Here is a 19,393-nt window from a genome sequence, read left to right as displayed (position 1 = left end):
GTTTTTACTCAATAATCCTTATTCAAATGAAAGTTGTCTTTTATGATATGAAGAGATTTGTCATGATTCACCAAGGCCATCAAGCTATTTATCTCCCTCTCTCTCTCTCACACACACACATGCATATGCATTTAAGCACTATTTGTTGTTTAAACCTAATTAAATCAACATTTTCAGTGTGACGAGAGGGGTAGTCGATACATTCTAGTGAAGTTTTAAAACATACATCATATGTATGATTTCATTTTTTTTTTTTCTGCGTAAATACTAATTCTATTAAGAAAGAGAAAATTATGTACATGGAGGTCGAGACCTCAGAGGGGGCAGAGGCCAGCCCTCAACCAGAGATTCTGAGACATACATATCCTACTATCTGCCATTTCCGGATTACAGACTTCAAAAACTTGATTTGTTAGACAGTGACCCACTAAAAAATAATTCTGTTCTGAGTCTAACACATCATAGCTATCACCTGCAGAGGCTTTACTGAGACGCATGCTGTCATGCCCGTCATGGACAAAAAGAGGCAAAACAGAACTCATCAAACCCAGAGTTGTTGCTACAAATTAAGAAAAGGTTGGCTAGCGCCAAAAACTTAAACAAGAACTGAGACCAGACCCATAACCAGAGACCCAAAAACAAAGACACATAGCATAAAATCAAACAGAGCGAAGGCGAGAATGCCACCCGTCGGTGATGAACCAACCTCAATCTGCATGTTGCGGAGAGTCGGGCATATCCTTGTCCACCTGGCTAGACGAAGCAACCCAGGTGACGAAACCATTATCTTCAATTCCTTCGATACCACCTTCTGGAGGAGTTACCAAGTTGAGGATGCTCCCTGCACGATGAGTCGGTCCACAAGTGAGGATCTCGTGCTGAGTTGAATCAGCCGGATGCGGAGGCGCTTCAGGAACAGGGGTATCGTCCTGCATATTATCTGCATTAAACACAACCCCAGCCATCTCCCCCTGAAGGACACTGTCTTCCTGAGATTGAGAGGTGGTGGTGTGGGCTGAGCTGTTGGGATTGTCCTCTTCCTCAGCAAGAATAACCATGATACTGGCAGACAAAACTGGCCTGTTGAGCCTACTATGGAAGGTGAACTGGGTAGTTTGAAAGGAATTTTGCGGGAGAGGCCCAGCATGGCCAGAGGGCGGTGAGGACGGGGAGGCCGAAGCAATGGGGATTACATTCTGAGGAGCAGATCGAGAGGCTCTGCCTCTGTTGCCGGTGTTACCTCCTCGGCAAGAGACTCCTCGACGGCGAGGCATTCTCAAATTGACAGAACAGCTGAGAAAGGGAAGATGGCAGAGCTGACGGGAGAGGGATTGAGCACAGAGGAACCAGCGATACCAAATAACCAGGCATGCTTCCAGACAATTTGAGCGAGGCAGGGGTGCGGGAAGAACAACGGGAGGAGATGAACAGAACCAGGAGCGATGGCGTGAACCAAATACTGAGCCATACATAAAGCCTTGAGCATGAACTCTCGAACCAGGCGCACATTAATGCCAATCTGTGTGACCACCATTCCGTCCAGCAGCCAAATAAATGCGCATGCCATGGAGATCTACAGCCTTCATCCGCCAGCCAGGTGCAGGGTCAGCTGCCTGCCTTGAGCTAGCCCTCATAAATGCAGCACATTAACACCCGCATCCAGGTGTGTGTCATCCTCCTGAAGCATGTCATCCTTCACAATATTCTGGAACTCAGAGAGTTGATCCTCAAAGGCTATGCTTGAGATTGAGCCTACAAAGAGATCTACCCCAATTTCCACTCCAATATTAGCAAGAAAATCAGCAAGCTTATTTCCTTCTCGCTTAGTGTGCCTGAAGGAAATTTCTTGATGTTGAGAAAGCCATCTGTTTATAAGCTCGAGCCTTTGAGCCATCCTCCAACTGTTACTGACCTTATGTATGGGGGATCCCTGCATTAGTTTTGTGACCATCTTTATGATGATTTGCGAGTCCCCTTCTATGATAAGTGGAAAAAAACTTTTGTCCTGAGCCAGGGTGAGACCTCGCCATAGTCCTTCCAATTCCGCTGAGTTGTTGGAGTCCCAACCTTTTGAGCCAAGAAATATGAGTTGAGGAGTGCCATAATGATCCCTGAAGACCCCCCCATAACCTGCTTTTCCCGGATTACCCTTTGAAGCTCCATCGAAGTTGAGCTGGAACATGTTGCTGGGCGGCGGAGTCCACTTTGTTGACTTTTGTTTCTTCTTAGTAGGATTGTTTTTAAGGGTAGGCTGTTGATTTAAATGTATCTTCCAATTGCCCCATATTGATTGTTCCTGCGACAGAGAAGGGAAATCTTCCGGGGACCAGTTTTTAATAGATAATGACTCCTTAATGTTCTGATGTAATTTGGTCCATATCTGCTCTATAGACATAGATTGATCCTTAAAAACTCTTCTGTTCCACTCCTTCCAGATGTTCCACATCAGTAGACCAAGAATAAGCTGCCATAGTGTGTTGAGGAGTTTGCTTTGATATGGCTCGTGACTCCAATTTCAAATAGTAGCTTTGATATCCCCTTGCACTTTGCCTTCTTTTTGGTATCGGAAGGCAACCTTTTCCCACAGCTTCCGTCCTATTTGACAGGTATGAATTAGATGTATAGCTGATTCCTCTTCTTGCTTACAGTTGAGACATATAGATGGGCCAGAGAAGCTTCTTTTTCTAAGATTATCCCATGTGAGAATTTTATTGTGACATAGGAGCCATAGAAAAGTAGACACCTTCGGCTAGTTTGAGGAATGCCAGATTTTATCCCATAAAGTGTCTTTGATTATCCGTTCTTTGATAATTATCTTATATGCTTCCCTTGTGGTGAAGGTACCTCTCTCTTCATATCCCCATCTTAGTATGTCCGATCCTTCTGAGATAAGGATTTGCCGTTTTTGTAATTTTAAGGAAAGAGATAGTTGAGTTTGCTCAGAGCCGTGCATCATGATTTGATTGGCATCCATCCATTGTCTATATCCCTGTGTGGAAGAGGGGTCCCAGAACTGATTAACCGTTGCTAACTGATTTATATCTTGCTCTGGTAAGGGAAGGTTAGAGAGTGTATCCTTTATCTTTGGGAGCTGCTGCCAGGAGTCTTCCCAAAATCTTGTTGTGTTGCCACTCTTAACTTCCCAGAAGCTATGCTTTTGTATTAGATCTCTATGTTGAATGGCCGAATTCCAAATTACAGACCCCGTGCTTACTTCTGTCATCCGAATTCTTTCTTCAATAGGGCTATTATTCACATATTTTGCTGTCCAAAGGGAGGCCCAGGGGGTGTTAGGATTTGCAAGCCACCTCCACCATATTTTGGCTCCCATTGCCTTATTACTGTGCCCTGGATCTCTTAGCCCAATGCCCCCAGCCTTCTTCGGAAGACAAACATTGTCCCATTTGACCAGAGCCCACTTTCGATTAGGGCCTGAATTGCCCCATAAGAAGTTGCGCTGTAGATTCTTTATCTCCTTGAGAACCCATTTAGGAGCTGCAAGAATAGAGAAGAGATACAGGGGCATGGAATGGAGAACCGCCTTAATGAGAACAAGTCTGCTGGCCATATTAAGAGCTCTATGAGTCCAGAGGAAAAGCCGAGACTCTAGCTTTTCTAACAGGTTTTTCCAAGAGGAGTGCTTGAGGGCCGAGGCTATTAAGGGAGCTCCTAGGTATTTGGAGGGAAGGGAAGCAATGGTAAAACCGAGAATATGGGCAATGGATTTTTGAGTGGGAGCAGGGGTGTTGAAGAAAAAGATTTGAGATTTGACACGATTGATAAGGGCTCCGGAAGCATCAGAGAAGTTTGATAGGAGGGTTTTGAGAAGGCGAGCTTCTTGGACCGAGGGATGACCAAAAAGCATGTTATCGTCCACAAATTGCTAGTGGGAGTAGGTAGGAGAATTGTTGAAAGATAGGCCTTTGAGACGCTGGGTGAGTAGGGCGGAATTAAGACTCCTACCTAGTCCTTCTGCCATAATAACAAAAAGAAAAGGTGAAAGGGGATCTCCCTGCCTGATACCCCTGGAAGGACGAAACGTAGTCGAAGGGATACCATTGATAAGCACAGAAAAGAATGAGGAAGACAAAAGATTAATAATCCATCTGACCCAGGACGGGGAAAAGACAAAGGGAATAAGAATTTTTTGAATGTAAACCCAGTTGATACTATCAAAAGCTTTGGACAAATCGATTTTAAGCAACATACCTGGTTTTTTGGTTTGCTTCAAAGAGTGGATTATTTCATGAGTTAAAATGATCCCATCTGTTATCTGCTGGCCTTCTACATAACCAGATTGCTTGGGCGAGATAATGAGAGGGAGCAACGGTTTCAGTCTTGTAGCTATCACTTTTGAGACAATTTTATAGATGATGTTGCATAGAGAAATCGGTCTGTACTTGTCTGGAGTATTGGATTCCTCTACCTTGGGTATTAAAGCGATGAAGGTGGCATTCAGCCCTGGGTACATCCAACGTAAGGTGCGAGATTCCTCCACAACTTGCCAGACCTCCACTTTGATAAGATCCCAAAAGTTATGAAAAAAGTTGGATGTGAATCCATCCGGACCCGGCGCTTTCCCTGCTTTCAACTGATGAACAGCATTTTCGACTTCCTGCATACTTGTGGGCTTGAGGAGGAGAAGATTATGCTCTTCTGTAATTAATTTTGGAATGTTCCTTAGAATCTTGTTTATAGCAGGCATTCTATCTATGCTGGGTTCTTGGTGAGCTTTCTTAAAGTATCTGAGAAACTCATCTTCAATGCCTTCATGCGTCTCAATTCTGTCTCCCTGCTCATTTTTGATGTGGGAGATGTAATTATTCATTCTGCGCTGCATTGTAGTTTTATGGAAAAATTTTGTATTCTTTTCTCCGTCCTTGAGCCATCTGATCCTTGATTTCTGCCTTCAAAGGGTTTCCTCCTGTTGTGCTCTATCTAGAATTTGGGATTCGATATCTTGTTCCTTCTTTACGAGTTCCTCAGAGCATCCTTCGGTGATGATCCTTTGTTGGACAATCTTCATTTCTTGATTGAGAGCAGCCTGTGCTTTGAAAATATTTCCAAAAGTGGTGTTATTCCAGTGTTTGATTTCTCCTTTGAGGTGCTTTAGTTTCTGCTGGAATATAGACATCTTGGTGCCACTAGTGGGATTGAACTTGAGCCAAGTTGATCTAACAAATTCATAGAAATCCGGATGAGTTAACCAGAATGCCTCAAACCGGAAGGGATGCCTAATACTGTTACCTGGCTGGTTCCATTGGAGAGCTATGGGCCAGTGATCTGAACCTGATACTGGAAGGATGGAGGCAATGAATTCCCCTCCCAGGTGAGTTGCATTGTCTGATATTAGAAATCTATCGAGACGCGAAGCTATTTGTTGCAATCCCTCTCTTTTATTGTTCCAAGTGAACATGTCATTGTTTGAAGGAAGATCTACCAGCCAGTTGTTTTGAATAAAGTCTTTCAGTAGGTTCCCATCTCTATTCGTTCTGCTTCTGCCTCCCTGCTTTTCCTCCATTCTTGCTATCATGTTAAAATCTCCTCCAGATATCCAAAGCGGGTATAGCCTACTTGAGTTAAGCTCCGACAGAGTATCCAAAATTTCAGCTTTGTGTATGGTTTCCTGAGGGAAATATACATTAGTTATATGACCATGAGTGTTGGTACCAATTATATGAAATATTGCCTGAATGAAGTTCTTGTTTGCATGTATATTATCGAGTTGAATTACTCGTGCATCCCAGAGAATTTCCAGTCCTCCCGACGCCCCTTGAGCATCAACAGTTGTTACTAGCCCTCCTGGCCAGGCTTTCGCTGCTATTTTTTCCAAAACTGTCGAATTGCATTTAGTTTCTTGCAAAAAGAGTATATTTGGTTTTTCCTGCATAAGCATATTTTTTAATAGTCTGCCTTTCCTAGGGCCGTTGAGCCCCCTTATGTTCCATGATATCAGCTTCATTGAGAAGGATTGGGATTGATATTAAAGTACTTGGTCAGCTTGGCGTACCTACCTGACTCAACTAGCACTTCACCTATCTTGATGGTTCTTTCGAGGGTTGTTTTTCTTCCTCGCTTCTTGCTGTCTTTGGTGATGAACTTGCCATCCCATTGACTTCCGATCTGGACTCCTAGAGAGTATTTCTTTTGTGCTCGATTGAGGACCTCCACCAGGTTATCCACTTGCCGGTCTGGTATTTTGTCAAAGTTCCCTGTCTTGCATGCTTGCTCGAGTCCTAGGATATCCAGTTCACCAATGTCAATATTCTCAGGGTCTTCTTCCATGATCTGGGGTTCTTGAGAGGCTTCCTCTCTTTCCTTCGGCGTCTTGGAGCTTGGTTCAGGATTATCAACTTCCATTCCTTGAAAATGCCAGGCTTGGGTTTTGGTTTGGGATTGAAGGGTTGATTTATTGAATAAGATATCCCCTGGTTGCTGTGAAGTTCTCTCCGGCTGCTCTTTGTTGGATTCTTTGTCATTTTGAGGTCCATTATCAGGATCTTGCATATCATTACTGGCCAGGGCCTCAAAGCTGTTACTCGTTGAGGGTTTTGACATATTAACTTGATTGGTCTTGGGATTGGCTGTCGATTTTTTGTTCCCTCTTCTGCGGTTTATCACTTTGGTAAAACCGTCAGACGCCTGGTTATCTGAGCTCAATTGAGGAGGGGGTTTCCTGTTCAGAGGACAATCTCTGTAGAGATGTCCTAGATCATGGCATTTCCTGCATCTAAACGGTACGTGCTCATAGTCTATTAATTGAATCCATTCAACATCTTCATGGAAGAGACTTACAGTTTTTGGCAAGGCTTGCTTGAGGTCCATATAAACGCAAATCCGGGCATAAGATGTGTATCTGCATAATTTTGTTTCCTCGGCCACCTTGACGAATTCGCCCAGAGCATTTCCAATCTCCTGGAGGGAGTTTTCTTCCCAATATTCCCAAGGAAGTGAGTACAACCTTATCCAAACGGGAGCATAACTAAGGTCTTCCTTGTCTGGATTGAATCGTTCAACCCACCCTTTGAGATATAGTCCTGCAGAATTGAAAAAATAAGGACCCCCATCCAGAATCCTATTGCGATCTTCCAAGCAGTTAAAAACGACAGTGAAAAACCCCTTTGGACCTAAATGCAAAGTGATGTGTCCCTTTGGGTTCCATTTGGTGCTTATCCAGCTCCTTAACGCTCTCTCAGTTGGCCATATTCCAATAAACTTGCCAATCAGCACATGATCTCTCATAAATTGTATTCTGGCATTGATTCGGTGACTGGGAAATTCCACTTTTGGCCTGTGAGTTGCCACCGGTCTGCATGTGGAGGAACTTGCTTTATTTTTGTCTTTCTGATCTTGTTCATTGTCCTGTTGCTTGCTGCTGTCCGTATTGCCCTCATTCTGTCTGTTTTCTTTGTCAAAGTCTTCCGTCTGCTGCTTTTGGCTGTCCTTTTTTGGGGGAGGCGCATCGCCCTCCCCCTGAGGGGGCTGCATTCTCCTTCGCGCTTATGGCAGGATCACGAGAACCTCCAATCCGCCCTGTTTCCTTCAGTACTGAGCTTTGCCAGTCAAGCCTGCCGTAGCAGGGGCTGCAGAAACCCTAGGACGGGTTACAGAAACCCTAGTTCGCCTCCCATCTCATTCTCCCGATACATCCATATGTATGATTTCATATTTAGTGCATTTTTCCATGTCATTTTCTATAGCTTAATAATGTTTCAGAATATTTTATATTTATTTGGATAAAAAATGGAATTTATGTATGAACGTATCTGTTTATTACTCATAAATGACAAAAAATATGGAGTAGTTTGCTTCAATATATGCCTTCACCCAGTAAATATTAGTCCATTGCATCGTTCTTCATGGTCATTGTAACTTAAATTTAATGCAGATGTTTTCGTACTAGGAACTCATAAGTTTGTATCAAAACGAGAGTTGTCTAGACTCTTTAAGGATGATGAAATGCATTAGTCACCGGGTGGTGCTTCTTCTTCTCATAGGATATACAAGTTACAAGTAACCCCTTACAGTAGCACATGTGGACCATAAGCTCATAAGCTCGGGTTCTAGCTATTATTGCATTACTTAAAGAAATCCACTTGCGTTACTTCTTGTTTTCTAGACTGTTTCAAGAGAGACATGATCAATGAAAAGTGCAACAACCTAGTCTTTTGCCTACTGTAGAAAACCTTTGACATATTCCTTACTTAGGAAAAACAGGTCTTGAAAACGAAACCCCATACATGGTGTTGGACCTCACTTGCATTTTAGTGCACATAGAACACCACCCTAAAAATTTTATACTCTTAATCACAAAAATAAAATTGTGACAACATGCTAGAATTGACATAAAAAATGACTCAAAATGCACATACATTATCTTGAATCCCTTCTAACAAAAACTATTATCAATTGCATTGTTAATCAAAGGTAATATGAGATTATTTGTGCTATGAAATGTTTTATTTAAATCATTTACTTATAATAGTTGGGAATGGTGCAGTTCCAAAGCATTTTCATAAATCCTTTGGAGTTAAGGTGTTGTGCATTACCTTCATTTTGAACATATTCTTGAATATTGGCTTGGTTAGAATCTCCCTAGAACATGCATATGATAAAAAAGAAATGCCACTGAAGAGACAAAATTGCATAAAATATTCACTTCTTTCTTCTATGTTATTGTTTCCATGTGGTGCAATTGCTAGTATATTTAATTTGATTTTAAATATTTATTTAAATTTTTAATAGAAAAAAATAATATTACATGATTATTTCTCTTTGAACAACTTATTTTTATTTAATTATTTGCAAAATAATATAATATATTAACTTAATTAATCCTTTTAATTTATATTCTTTAATAATAAATAGGTAACAATAAATAATTGAGTCTATTTTAGATGATAGTAAGGAATACTTGTTTATCCTCCCCAAGTTTGATTGATAAAAATTATTGAGTAAACTTTATTTTAATGACTCCTAGACTAATTAATTGATATGTATGTATGAATAACATTGAAGTCTTTGTATCAAATATAAAAAATATTTATCATAAAAATAAAAAACCAATCACTATACAACATGGTGTTAATTCTACAAAATTGTATGACACCCTTTTAATTTATTTTTTCTCAACAATAAAAACAATACACAACATGGTGTTCATTGTGCAAATATTGATTACCCCATAATTTTTAGTTTTGCTAAAAATCTGATTATTGACCATGAACAAACCCATGGATAATATAGATCTCTCTTCTTCTAAATGTATGTGATCTAAAGTGTTCTTATACATTATGTTGGATAGTTGCACCTAATTATATCAACTTTCATATCATTGATATGTTTAAAGAAATATGCAATTCCTTATATAAAATATAAAAAAATAAAAAATAAAAACCAATCACAACACAACATAGTGTTCATTTACAAAATTAGTATAACACCTTTTTATTTTATTTTTCCTCAACCATAAATTAGTTAAGTGCAGTGTACAAGATGGTGTCCATTATGCAAATATTGATGAAACTCAATCGATTTATGAGAAATAGTCCCGTGTATTTACTAATTTAAGGTAGTGCAAGTTATATGGGGAAGTCTCTTCACCTAGTAATTTCTAGTTTTTGATTAATGTTGTTAAAAATATGATTATTGATGACAAATCTAAACAAACCCATGGATAATACAGATCTCTCTTTCATGATGCAATTATAGAAAATCAAGAAAACAACAAAAATGTAGATGTTTCAAATAACAAGAATATTGATTTTAAAGACTTTAACTATTTCTTAAGGTAGTGCAAGTTATATGGGGAAGTCTCTTCACCTAGTAATTTCTAGTTTTTGATTCATGTTGTTAAAAATATGATTATTGATGACAAATCTAAACAAACCCATGGATAATACAGATCTCTCTTTCATGATGCAATTATAGAAAATCAAGAAAACAACAAAAATGTAGATGTTTCAAATAACAAGAATATTGATTTTAAAGACTTTAACTATTTCTTATAGCAATAGAATTGTATGCAACTTTCTTCGGATTTTCCCAAATTAAACTTTCCCTAAAAATAGTTACCAAATTTTATAGATAAAGAAAATTATATATATATATATATATATATATATATAAGGGTTGTTAAAATCCGGAGGCCAAAAAGCCAATGGTAAATTGCAATTTTATTTCAATTATTAATATTATTTTATTTTTATAATTTGATCAAATCAAAATGGTTAAAAAAAGGACTTTTCGATACAATTAAAGTGTTAAATTAATTAACATGATAATCCATTTAATTAATTTTCAAAATTAATTAATTTATCCTTAATCTAAAATTAATATGAAACTAAATTTATTTAATTAAATGATTTAATTTTAAAAAAATATAAAATATATGATTAAAAATGATATATAATAAATAAATAGAAAAAAAATGGTAAAGGAAGTAAAACCCAACGAGTGATCCTCACTATTGCAATTGTCTGCTTCAAAGCTTGGGTTGGCAATACCTTTAATGTGATATCAATATTTCCCTTTTTAACAATGGACGTTATTGTTTTTGTTTTATGTCTTCATGAACTGCTTTGGTTTAAGTTTAACGGGAGAAGTTTGGGGTTGGCTAGTCTTTTAAGCTGGAGTCGAAGCCACCGCTTTTGTCTCAGCTTATTACCATATCAAGCTAGAGACCGTTTACCAATAACTATTGCATTGATTTCAATTATGGTGATCTTCATCATCAAAAACATTGATGAGTGCAGTGGAACTGCTTCTTTCTTTCCTATGCTAACATTTGGTATTGCCAACATTCCTTCCTATGTAGTTATACAATTTATTACGTTTGTTGCAATTCCAACAATTGCTATTATATTGCCCCCAAAATACACTCATTTTGTATACTAAGTATGGTCAATACGCTTTTTTTCATTGGGATATATGCTCAGAATGATTACCCTCGGTAAATTTGGTTTTGGGTTGTGAAATCTTGATATCAATTGGAGGATGCCATTGAGAAAGGGGTGTATCACCATATTGTTGGCTTGTTAAATGTGATTAATTTTAGCAAGGCCAACAAATACAAATGGGCTGTTAACATAAGGAGCAACAACGGTTCCATTGCTGTAACTCAGCGTTGTGAGCTTGTGGTTCCATGTTTGATGCATGTAAAGAGAAGCTTTTGTGTCATCATGCTTTTGTGTCATCATTTCATTACTCTGCTTTGATTTTTTTCCCATCATCATAATTAACATTTTTTTAAGCCAATGTACAATAAGCCCAACGATTTCAAGCTTCAATTCCATTGTCTTCTGGTTACTCTGTTTGAATTGACATTCTTCAATATTAGCAATATTCGAAAGTATGATCATCATTGGTTAATTGACACTCTTCAATATTAACAACATCACTCTTCAATATTAACAACATTTGATACATTCGATAAGGTATGAACATCATTCGTTATTATGAAAAATGGTGTGCTTATTGGCCACAATTCTTTCGAATTCTCTTTACAATGCACAAATATGAGTGGGATATTCTCTTCAATTCTCTTCACGATGCACAAATATGAGTAGAATTTTTCTAGTGGCTTCTAGATGCATGTTTCTTTCACATTTATGAATATTATATAGAAGCCTCATTGGGATTTTATCAAGTAAAAGCCGAGTTTTTCATAGTAAGATCGTGTATAGACAACATTCAGGGAGAAAGCGGGTAAATTGACAAAGACTTTCGAAATGCACTCATAATTATATTCACATGAAAATAATAATACAATATAAATACATCAAGTTATGTCTTGAGATAGCTAATCTATCTTGGACATACAATCTCTTGGTTGAGTGAATATCTCAATCACACACCAATCTAGGAAGCTAACTAGTTGGAGATAATCTCTCATCCAACCAGACCTCAACAAAATCCTAACTAATAGGAACAAACTCATTCTAGAATTGATGAGCACGCCAAAGATATGTAGGAATTATATTTTCAAAGTTGTCCCCTTAATGACTACTTGTCTCGATCTCAATCAACAAGATCTACATATGGTAAAACCTAGCAATTACACCTTGTAACTTGTTCATGCAAACACCATCAAATTGTCGATGTCCATATAAAAGAACAACCATCCACTAGAATGCATGGGTACCTAACTCTTGCAATCATTGGTCTAATAGGAAGTCCTTCATATACATGGTTCATCCAACTTCTTGATGAACTCTCTTTGACTTGGTCCTTCACACTATGAGTTTATTCAATCTCACAATTACCCTCCTTAATCGAAGACTCAATTCTCCAATTACATATCATGTTTAGATACGAGTACACCTACCACCCTCGTACATAGCAAGTGGTTAATTCCACAACTTGATGTCACTAGGGAACACATAGCAAAGGGGTATGCATGCCTCTCTAGGTATTACAACCATATGCTATTTTAATATAATCCAAGCTTAAAAAGACACTAGGTACATAAAACATTTCAAGGACCACAACATACCATTATAAAACAATATATGACAGGTAGATTTGCTATAATTACAATGTGTGACTCATACTTTCTCACAGTCATGAGTCTATTCTTCAAACTCAAACAAATTTGGTTGTTTGTCATCCTTTAATATTTGATGGTGCTACAACCTCTATCCTCTAATGTCATCTTTGTTTTTCTACTCTTGTCATGCAAATAAACCTGCTTATTATTGAAATGGGCAATTCCAACACAAACTCATGACAACAGTTAGCGAGACTAATGTCACTCCAATGACAAAGACTTACCCTCATATGACATCCTCATACTCACACCAATGCACAACATACAAACTCATGGATGAAACTTTGTCTTCGCATGGTTCATTAAATTTGGTAGCTCGAATTGGTGGCTCCATTAAATTGGCACGATATCTCATATTGTATTGTCTAGCACGATAATAGCATGAACCCCCATGATGTGGTTGAAACTCCTCTCCATCCACGACTGTAAATGGTTCTCAAAATAAGAGCTCCTCTACGATGAGTACAAATAAAAGAATTATTTCTTCTCTGCTTATAGTAGATGTTCTGCCGGAGGACACGCCTGACATCGATCCTTGCAGCCTTCATCAAATGTTATCCTAGACGGATACAATCACATAGGGGTAACCCACAATTTAGGTTCACCAGTCCCTTGATTTCACTTCACAGGTTGGGCAGGTCCGCAACGCTAGACTCATTCAACGATCCACACACCAGGAAAGCACTCACCAGGTCACAATCACAACGACTTTCTCCTGGCTGCTAAATTTATCCGAGAAATGTCTCTCCATGTGGCACCTGTATGTGCAAGATATTTAACTGAACACACCACAAAAAATTCTCCAGCACTCCTTTTCACGCAGAACCCATCGACTTCGAGCACAGCTTCAATGGGCAACAGACTTCCCTGTAGCCTGTTCTTTCATTATAAATTCACTCTCGTTCCACACACTAGTCAACAACTCAGGGCTCGCTACCACATAATCTAGCAAATGAATCCATACTCATAGGTGCGCGTAGGCTGCACTCACTGCACTAGAATAACTCTTGGCCTCATCTAACACCAGAGGTCCAACCTTTCCCTTGGCCTTGTCTAGCACCAGGCCTCGTCTGCACCATGCTCATTCGACTTCTACTTATATGGGAAATTTGATCCCCCTTTTTCTTGTTTCATTATGCACTTCCAGACACCCCACTCAGTATCCATTGATCTCAACTCATTAATGGAAAATGGTTGAGGACTCAAACTCCTCGGCCCAATACAAATCTCGCAGCTGACATATGATAACCACTTGTCCTTGTCAACAATCAATCGCTTTTATTGGTGTGCTCAGTTGGTCTGAACAATGTAACCCTCTCCATTATTTTCTCTTCACAACAGTAAATACTACCAACGTATCCACATTTCATAGTGCTTTTTCCTCTTCAGTGAGATTTAGAACAATAACATCATTCACGAACGAACTCTCTACAATCTTCGCTGGAATCCCTACAACCACACCACAGTACTCTGCAATCCACCGTGCAGTACTTAAAACTTCTTCAAGTTATGTTGAGTTCACGTTCACACAGTGATCGTAATGATGATGGAAAAACACAAATTAGCACATTATATTCTCTCTCTTAAAACAAATGCATATACTTCCTAGCTTGGCTCTGATACACTCAGAATTGTATTCACATGAAAATAATAATACAATATAAATATATTTATTTTGGACATACTATTTTTTGGCTGAGTGAATATCTCAACCACACACCAATTTAGGAGGCTAATTAGTTGGAGAGAATCTCTCAACCAACCAGACCTCAACAAATTTTTAACTAATAAAAACATACTCATTCTAGAATTGATGAGCACACCAAAGACAAGTAGAAAATATCTTTTCCAAGTAATTGAAGAGACATGAAGAATGAAATTTCACTTGAATTTAACAATCAATATAATATTTGCAATTAGTGTAAATGTTCAAAGAAAACTGCATGATTTTTTTTATTTTTATTTTACTCTAATGGAGAGTTTGAAGTATGCCAATATCTCTCCACTTCATCCAGACATGATGTGGGAAAGAAAAAGGAAACAAAAAATGAATGACGATTATTAAAATCCCATAGCTCCTCTAAGTGGATGTACTTGAAATATTTTAAATCTTGTGGTGAGCACTCTTTATAATCCCTCTTCTTCAGTGGATTATTTTGTAACCATGTTTTCCTATTGCCTAAAAAAAATATGGTGGTTGCTTTGATATAATCCCTCTTTGCGAAATCATAACTTTTGTGAAGAATTTGTGTGGTAGTGTGTTTGTTCTTGTTTTCCTTCATTTGCAAGCATAGAATTGTAAGAATTTCTATGGTAGTCATAGAATTGGAAGATTGTGGTAGTGTATTATTATTTTTTCCTTCATTTGCGAGCATAGAATTGGAAGATTGTTGTCTATAGGATTAATCTTGTTTTGCCTTTATGTTGTTATTTTTCCTTCTTTATTTATTTATTTATTTTTAAATCTTTTTTGTGTTGTTTTTAATAGTAGGTATTTGAGTACTTTAAATATGACTGAATCATTTTTTTGTACTTGATCATTTGTTAGTCACTTAAGAAAGTTCATATGTTATTAGTCTATTTTCCCATGTTTGAGTCAGTTGCATTTATCCTTATACGGTTGACCCTTTTACATAGCTTGTATCCTTGTTTTGAAGTCTTTTAGAGCACAGATACTGGTTAACATAATTCACTCTACTTTCCTCCCCTAGTTCTTAGTGTACATTTAGAGTTTGGAACCCAAATTCTCCCTTTGCAACCAACATCCTTTGATATTTATCTAGAAATTATCATTCCTAAGGAGATCAAATCGATGGATGGTCTTTATGACTCTGATAGGGGTGAGTTATTGTGGAACTTTCCTAACTTCTCTTCCCACTAAGTGCCCAGATTCATCCTCTCAAGGAGGTCTAAAAGCCTATACATACTTGTCACATGAAACAGTTAGGCTAGTTAATATTTGAGATCTAGTGTCCATATTATAGTCAAAGAGATTTGTTGTTGTGGGAGGCTAGAGGATACTAAGGTTTCAGGTCGAAGAATAGGTTCATACAATGTGTGGAGGTATATATTCATGTATGCCATTTTTTCTATAATGAAAGATTGATTCCTTTTCCATTATATTATTGGTGTTATTTTGCTATTGATATGTTTTTCATGTCATTTATGTTGTTTATAGATCATTAATGATTGTTATGTTCACATAATTGCAGGAAAATTTTTGGGGTAGTTGTGTTAGTTTTTATGTGCAAGTACTTAGGTTGAGACTTGGGAAGTAGGAAGATCTAGTGACCTCAAGTTGGGTGCATCAACATTTTGTTGTAGACTCTTCAATTAAGAGGTACGACCTCTCTCCTTCCTCTATATCATATTATTGTCTACATAGCTAAGGATTGGTTGAATTAGGCATTATCACACACATTTGTCTGGCAATCCCTGGGCAAGGATTATGGAGTAACAACTCCTCTTGGTTGTGAGATTTCAACTACAATAGAATAGGTGACTCCACTAGGGAGTCTACCCTAGTTTTGTTGAAATCTCTTCTTCTCCTTGTTCTGTTGGTTTTTTGTTTCTTTCTAAGTCTTCTTTATTGTTGTATGACTTGATTCAAGTTTTTCTTAGCCTTATTGAATGTATAAATGATTAGATCTCGCTTGAATTCCTATTTTAAAGTCTCATTTTTCTTCAAACACTCATTTCAAGTTCATGATAGAGCATTAGGACACAGGTTCACCACTGCTAATCTGCATCCCTAACAACCCGAACTTTGTGTTTTTCACTGTTAACCCGCACCCTTTTTTGTAAATTGTGTTTTTAAGGGGTTGTAGAATGAAAAAAACACTCTTTTTTTGCAAAATGTTTTCTGTGTTTTTTCTACTGAACCCTAGGGAGTCTATTCTTTGAGAAGAAACCATTAGGAAGCTATTTTTTGATGGAATTTTCAATGATTCCTTTCATATTATAAAGAGGAAAGAGAAAACTTGTTTTTGCACAGGTTCCTTTTTGTGGCCTTTTTTGATATGACATGATTTGCATCTTTTGCTTAGAGCTTAGATTTGTTCTCTTTTGATTGCTTAGGGTCAGATCTATCTCACATCTAAATTAGAGCTCCATATTGGATTAGATCTGGTTTGTTTTCAACTTTAGGGTTTCCTTTGAGTTGTTTTTCTTGTGTTTAGGGCTTTCCTTCAGATCTTGCTTTCATATTTTAGATATGTGTTTTTCCTAAGTCTACCAATTTATATCTATCTTAGATATGCATTAGAAGTATTTGTCTCGAAGTGGATCTTATTTATTCTATAATTTTTGTGTTTCCATTGATGTGTTTTGCTTTAGTTTTCTTTCTTTTAGTGGCATTTCTCCTTTTGGTTTGTTGTGGTTGTGCAAATCTAGACTTGACAGGTGTGTTTGAATGTTTTGGATCTATTCCACTTAGTAGATTCAAAGAATTCTCTTTCGTATCCATTCCTTTCTAGTCTTTTCCTTGAATTAGGTTTAGGTTTTTGACCATTGTATATAATTTTTTATGCTTGATTTTTCTATGCTTTCAACTACACCCATAGACTTTATTTGCACTTCCTCTTGTTGTTTATCAACTTTATCTTTATTTATTTTGATTGATATTTTGTTTTGCAAAGTCAAGTTTGAGCTTTTGAGTATTTGGTGTTCTTGCTTGGTTTCTCTTTTTAGCTCTTTTTGAGTGATTTCTTGGGTTGTTTTTCAAATATGTTTTTGCTATAAATTTAGTAAATTTCACGGAGTGATAATTGAGACTGGTCTTTCATTTGAAAAGGAAAAATCCCTCTTCCATTCTGTAGCTAGAGTTCATTAAATGAAAAACCAAAAATCTTGCATTTCCATATAGCTTGCATTAGGGTTTTGTCTTGAGTCAATTCACACCATATCAATTTCATGCCACTTCCTTTTGAGTAAACAACCTCTTTAAAATTAACACGTAATAAAATATACTCAAGACATTTTACTTTTCACTGGTAGCACACCAATAATAGCTTAGGCTAGGGTCTTGGAATAGGGGAGTGAGGTCAACTTCTCCAAGAGCATGAAATAAAACCTAGGATCTTACAGTAAGGACGGAAAATTCACTTTTTGTTGCACATTTCTTGGGTGGCCTTTCTAATGAGAGGTTGTGCACGAGGTCACATTGAGGCCAGCTTCATTGGACTTAGTGGCATGGTTTACATGTATTATCAGTGTTATTAGCATATTATAGCTATAACACTTGGGGAATCACTGATGAGGAGTACACCTGGATTTGAGGAATGTCTTAGGGGGTTTTAGGCTTAGTTTCCTTGCTCTTGCATGTAGATATGACTTAAGACTGTTCCCCCAAGATGGGTGTTGTAAGTGGTCGACGTAGTGGCCACAATTTTAGGGATCTTACATGGGTTATGGTGAAAAAGACATCCTTGATGTACCTGAAGCAAACGTTGGTCAAACTCACTCGGATATCCAGAGGGGTGCTCCATTACTTGTAAGAGTACTTGGGCTAGGTTTAAAAGGATCATTAAGTAGGTCACCAACATAATTGATCCAAGCACATATTCACTTTCCACCTGAGCCCTCATCAACTAGGCTCTAAAAGTGGGAAGATCCCTTTCTCTCTCTTTAGTTTGTGTGTTCTGGTCTCCTAGATTTTTTAGCCTGTGTTGTTTGGTCCAAGGCATAGTTTGGACTCAATGGTGTTTAAATTAACTTAATTGGTTAGAAACACATATTCACTATGGTTGAACAAAACAACCAATTTTATCATGGACTTTTAGGACTTTCTCTATAAGATGAAAGTCCAACATCTCGTAGGCATAGGTTGACTCCAGTAATGAAAGACTTAGACCATACTAAAGTTGGGGGGGATAACCTTGAACCTAGGCAAGAATATTTTGTTATTGTTGATGTGATTGATGTGAGTCTAGTCCAACATGAAAATCCACCTTTGACCAACCTCTCAGCGTGGTTCTAGTGCAAGTGAAACCTTTTGGTAGTGAACCCTTTTCCTTATTTTCTTATAACATGTCTCGTGATAGTTCCTCTTCTACTATGGGAAATATGGGTCCCTCTTTACCCTAAACATTGATAGTACATGTTTCCATGCCATATTTACCTCCATTTAGTGTGGCAAGATTCATACCTTATTTTACACCTGTCACATCTTCTTGGGGAATTCCACTCGTTACTTTTATGGCCTCAACAAGTTTTCCACATATGTCTGTGTCTATGCCTAATCTACCTTTGTGATGGGGGTAATCCCTGGTTAATCTACGAGAGCTGGGATATTTACTCCTATCTCATCTCAACCTATGATTCCTTTATCTATCACAAAAATTTATACTTTTGGGAACATGTTGGGAGGATTGACTGTTGCCTCTAGCTAGGTTGGGGACAACTATGTTTTTGGTAGTACCTGTTTACCTTGGAATAGTTCTATGTTTGGAGGGACACCTTTCTCTATAAGTTCGTTTTCCTTTGGGGTGGGTTATTTTACCTGGGGTCACTCACTCCATTAGTACCACTATGCCTATGAGATCTAATGCTTATGACAATGCTTCTGCAAAAGGAGGTTTTTCCTCTACTACTAGGTACAATCCCTTGAGTAGTCATGATTTTAGGAGTTCTTTATTCTCTGGGGGAACTTATGGTTGGGGGCATAATCCTTACACCATGTTTGTTGGCCTAGGACCTCAGTATACTGGGATGAAATACAACCTTGGTCCACATTCTTTTTCCTGTAACTATGTTATGGGGGGACCATATGGTCTGTCAGAATCCTTACACCATGTTTATTGGCCTAGGAAATCAATATATTGGGAATAAATGCAACCTTGGTCCACA

The 19,393-nt window shown here is 37.9% G+C and overlaps 1 protein-coding gene across 1 annotated transcript; it reads right to left on the bottom strand.

The window, feature by feature from the left end:
• Window positions 1–4,909: 4,909 nt before the first annotated feature.
• LOC149238640 (uncharacterized) lies at window positions 4,910–7,488 on the bottom strand. The gene is made up of 2 exons (XM_089369629.1): window positions 6,015–7,488; window positions 4,910–5,835 (listed from the first exon to the last, which is right to left on the bottom strand). Exons 1-2 carry the CDS (start codon window positions 7,486–7,488, stop codon window positions 4,910–4,912), a joined length of 2,400 nt encoding a protein of 799 aa, XP_089225755.1.
• Between the last annotated feature and the right edge of the window lie 11,905 nt (window positions 7,489–19,393).

Source organism: Pinus tabuliformis, chromosome 8, assembly GCF_031772625.1.
Source record: "Pinus tabuliformis cultivar Carrire ecotype Pingquan chromosome 8, CPIR1, whole genome shotgun sequence".
Classification (NCBI taxonomy): Eukaryota; Viridiplantae; Streptophyta; class Pinopsida; order Pinales; family Pinaceae; genus Pinus; species Pinus tabuliformis.
Note: the sequence above shows the minus strand (reverse complement) of the source record. Positions and strands in the feature narration are given on the sequence as shown.

Coding starts and splice junctions, on each gene's coding strand:
- LOC149238640 (XM_089369629.1), bottom strand. CDS start 7,488: ATGCAGCCCCCTCAGGGGGAGGGCGATGCGCCTCCCCCAAAAAAGGAC. Junction 5,836..6,014: donor TGAAGTGCTAGTTGAGTCAG/GTAGGTACGCCA, acceptor GCAATTCGACAG/TTTTGGAAAAAATAGCAGCG.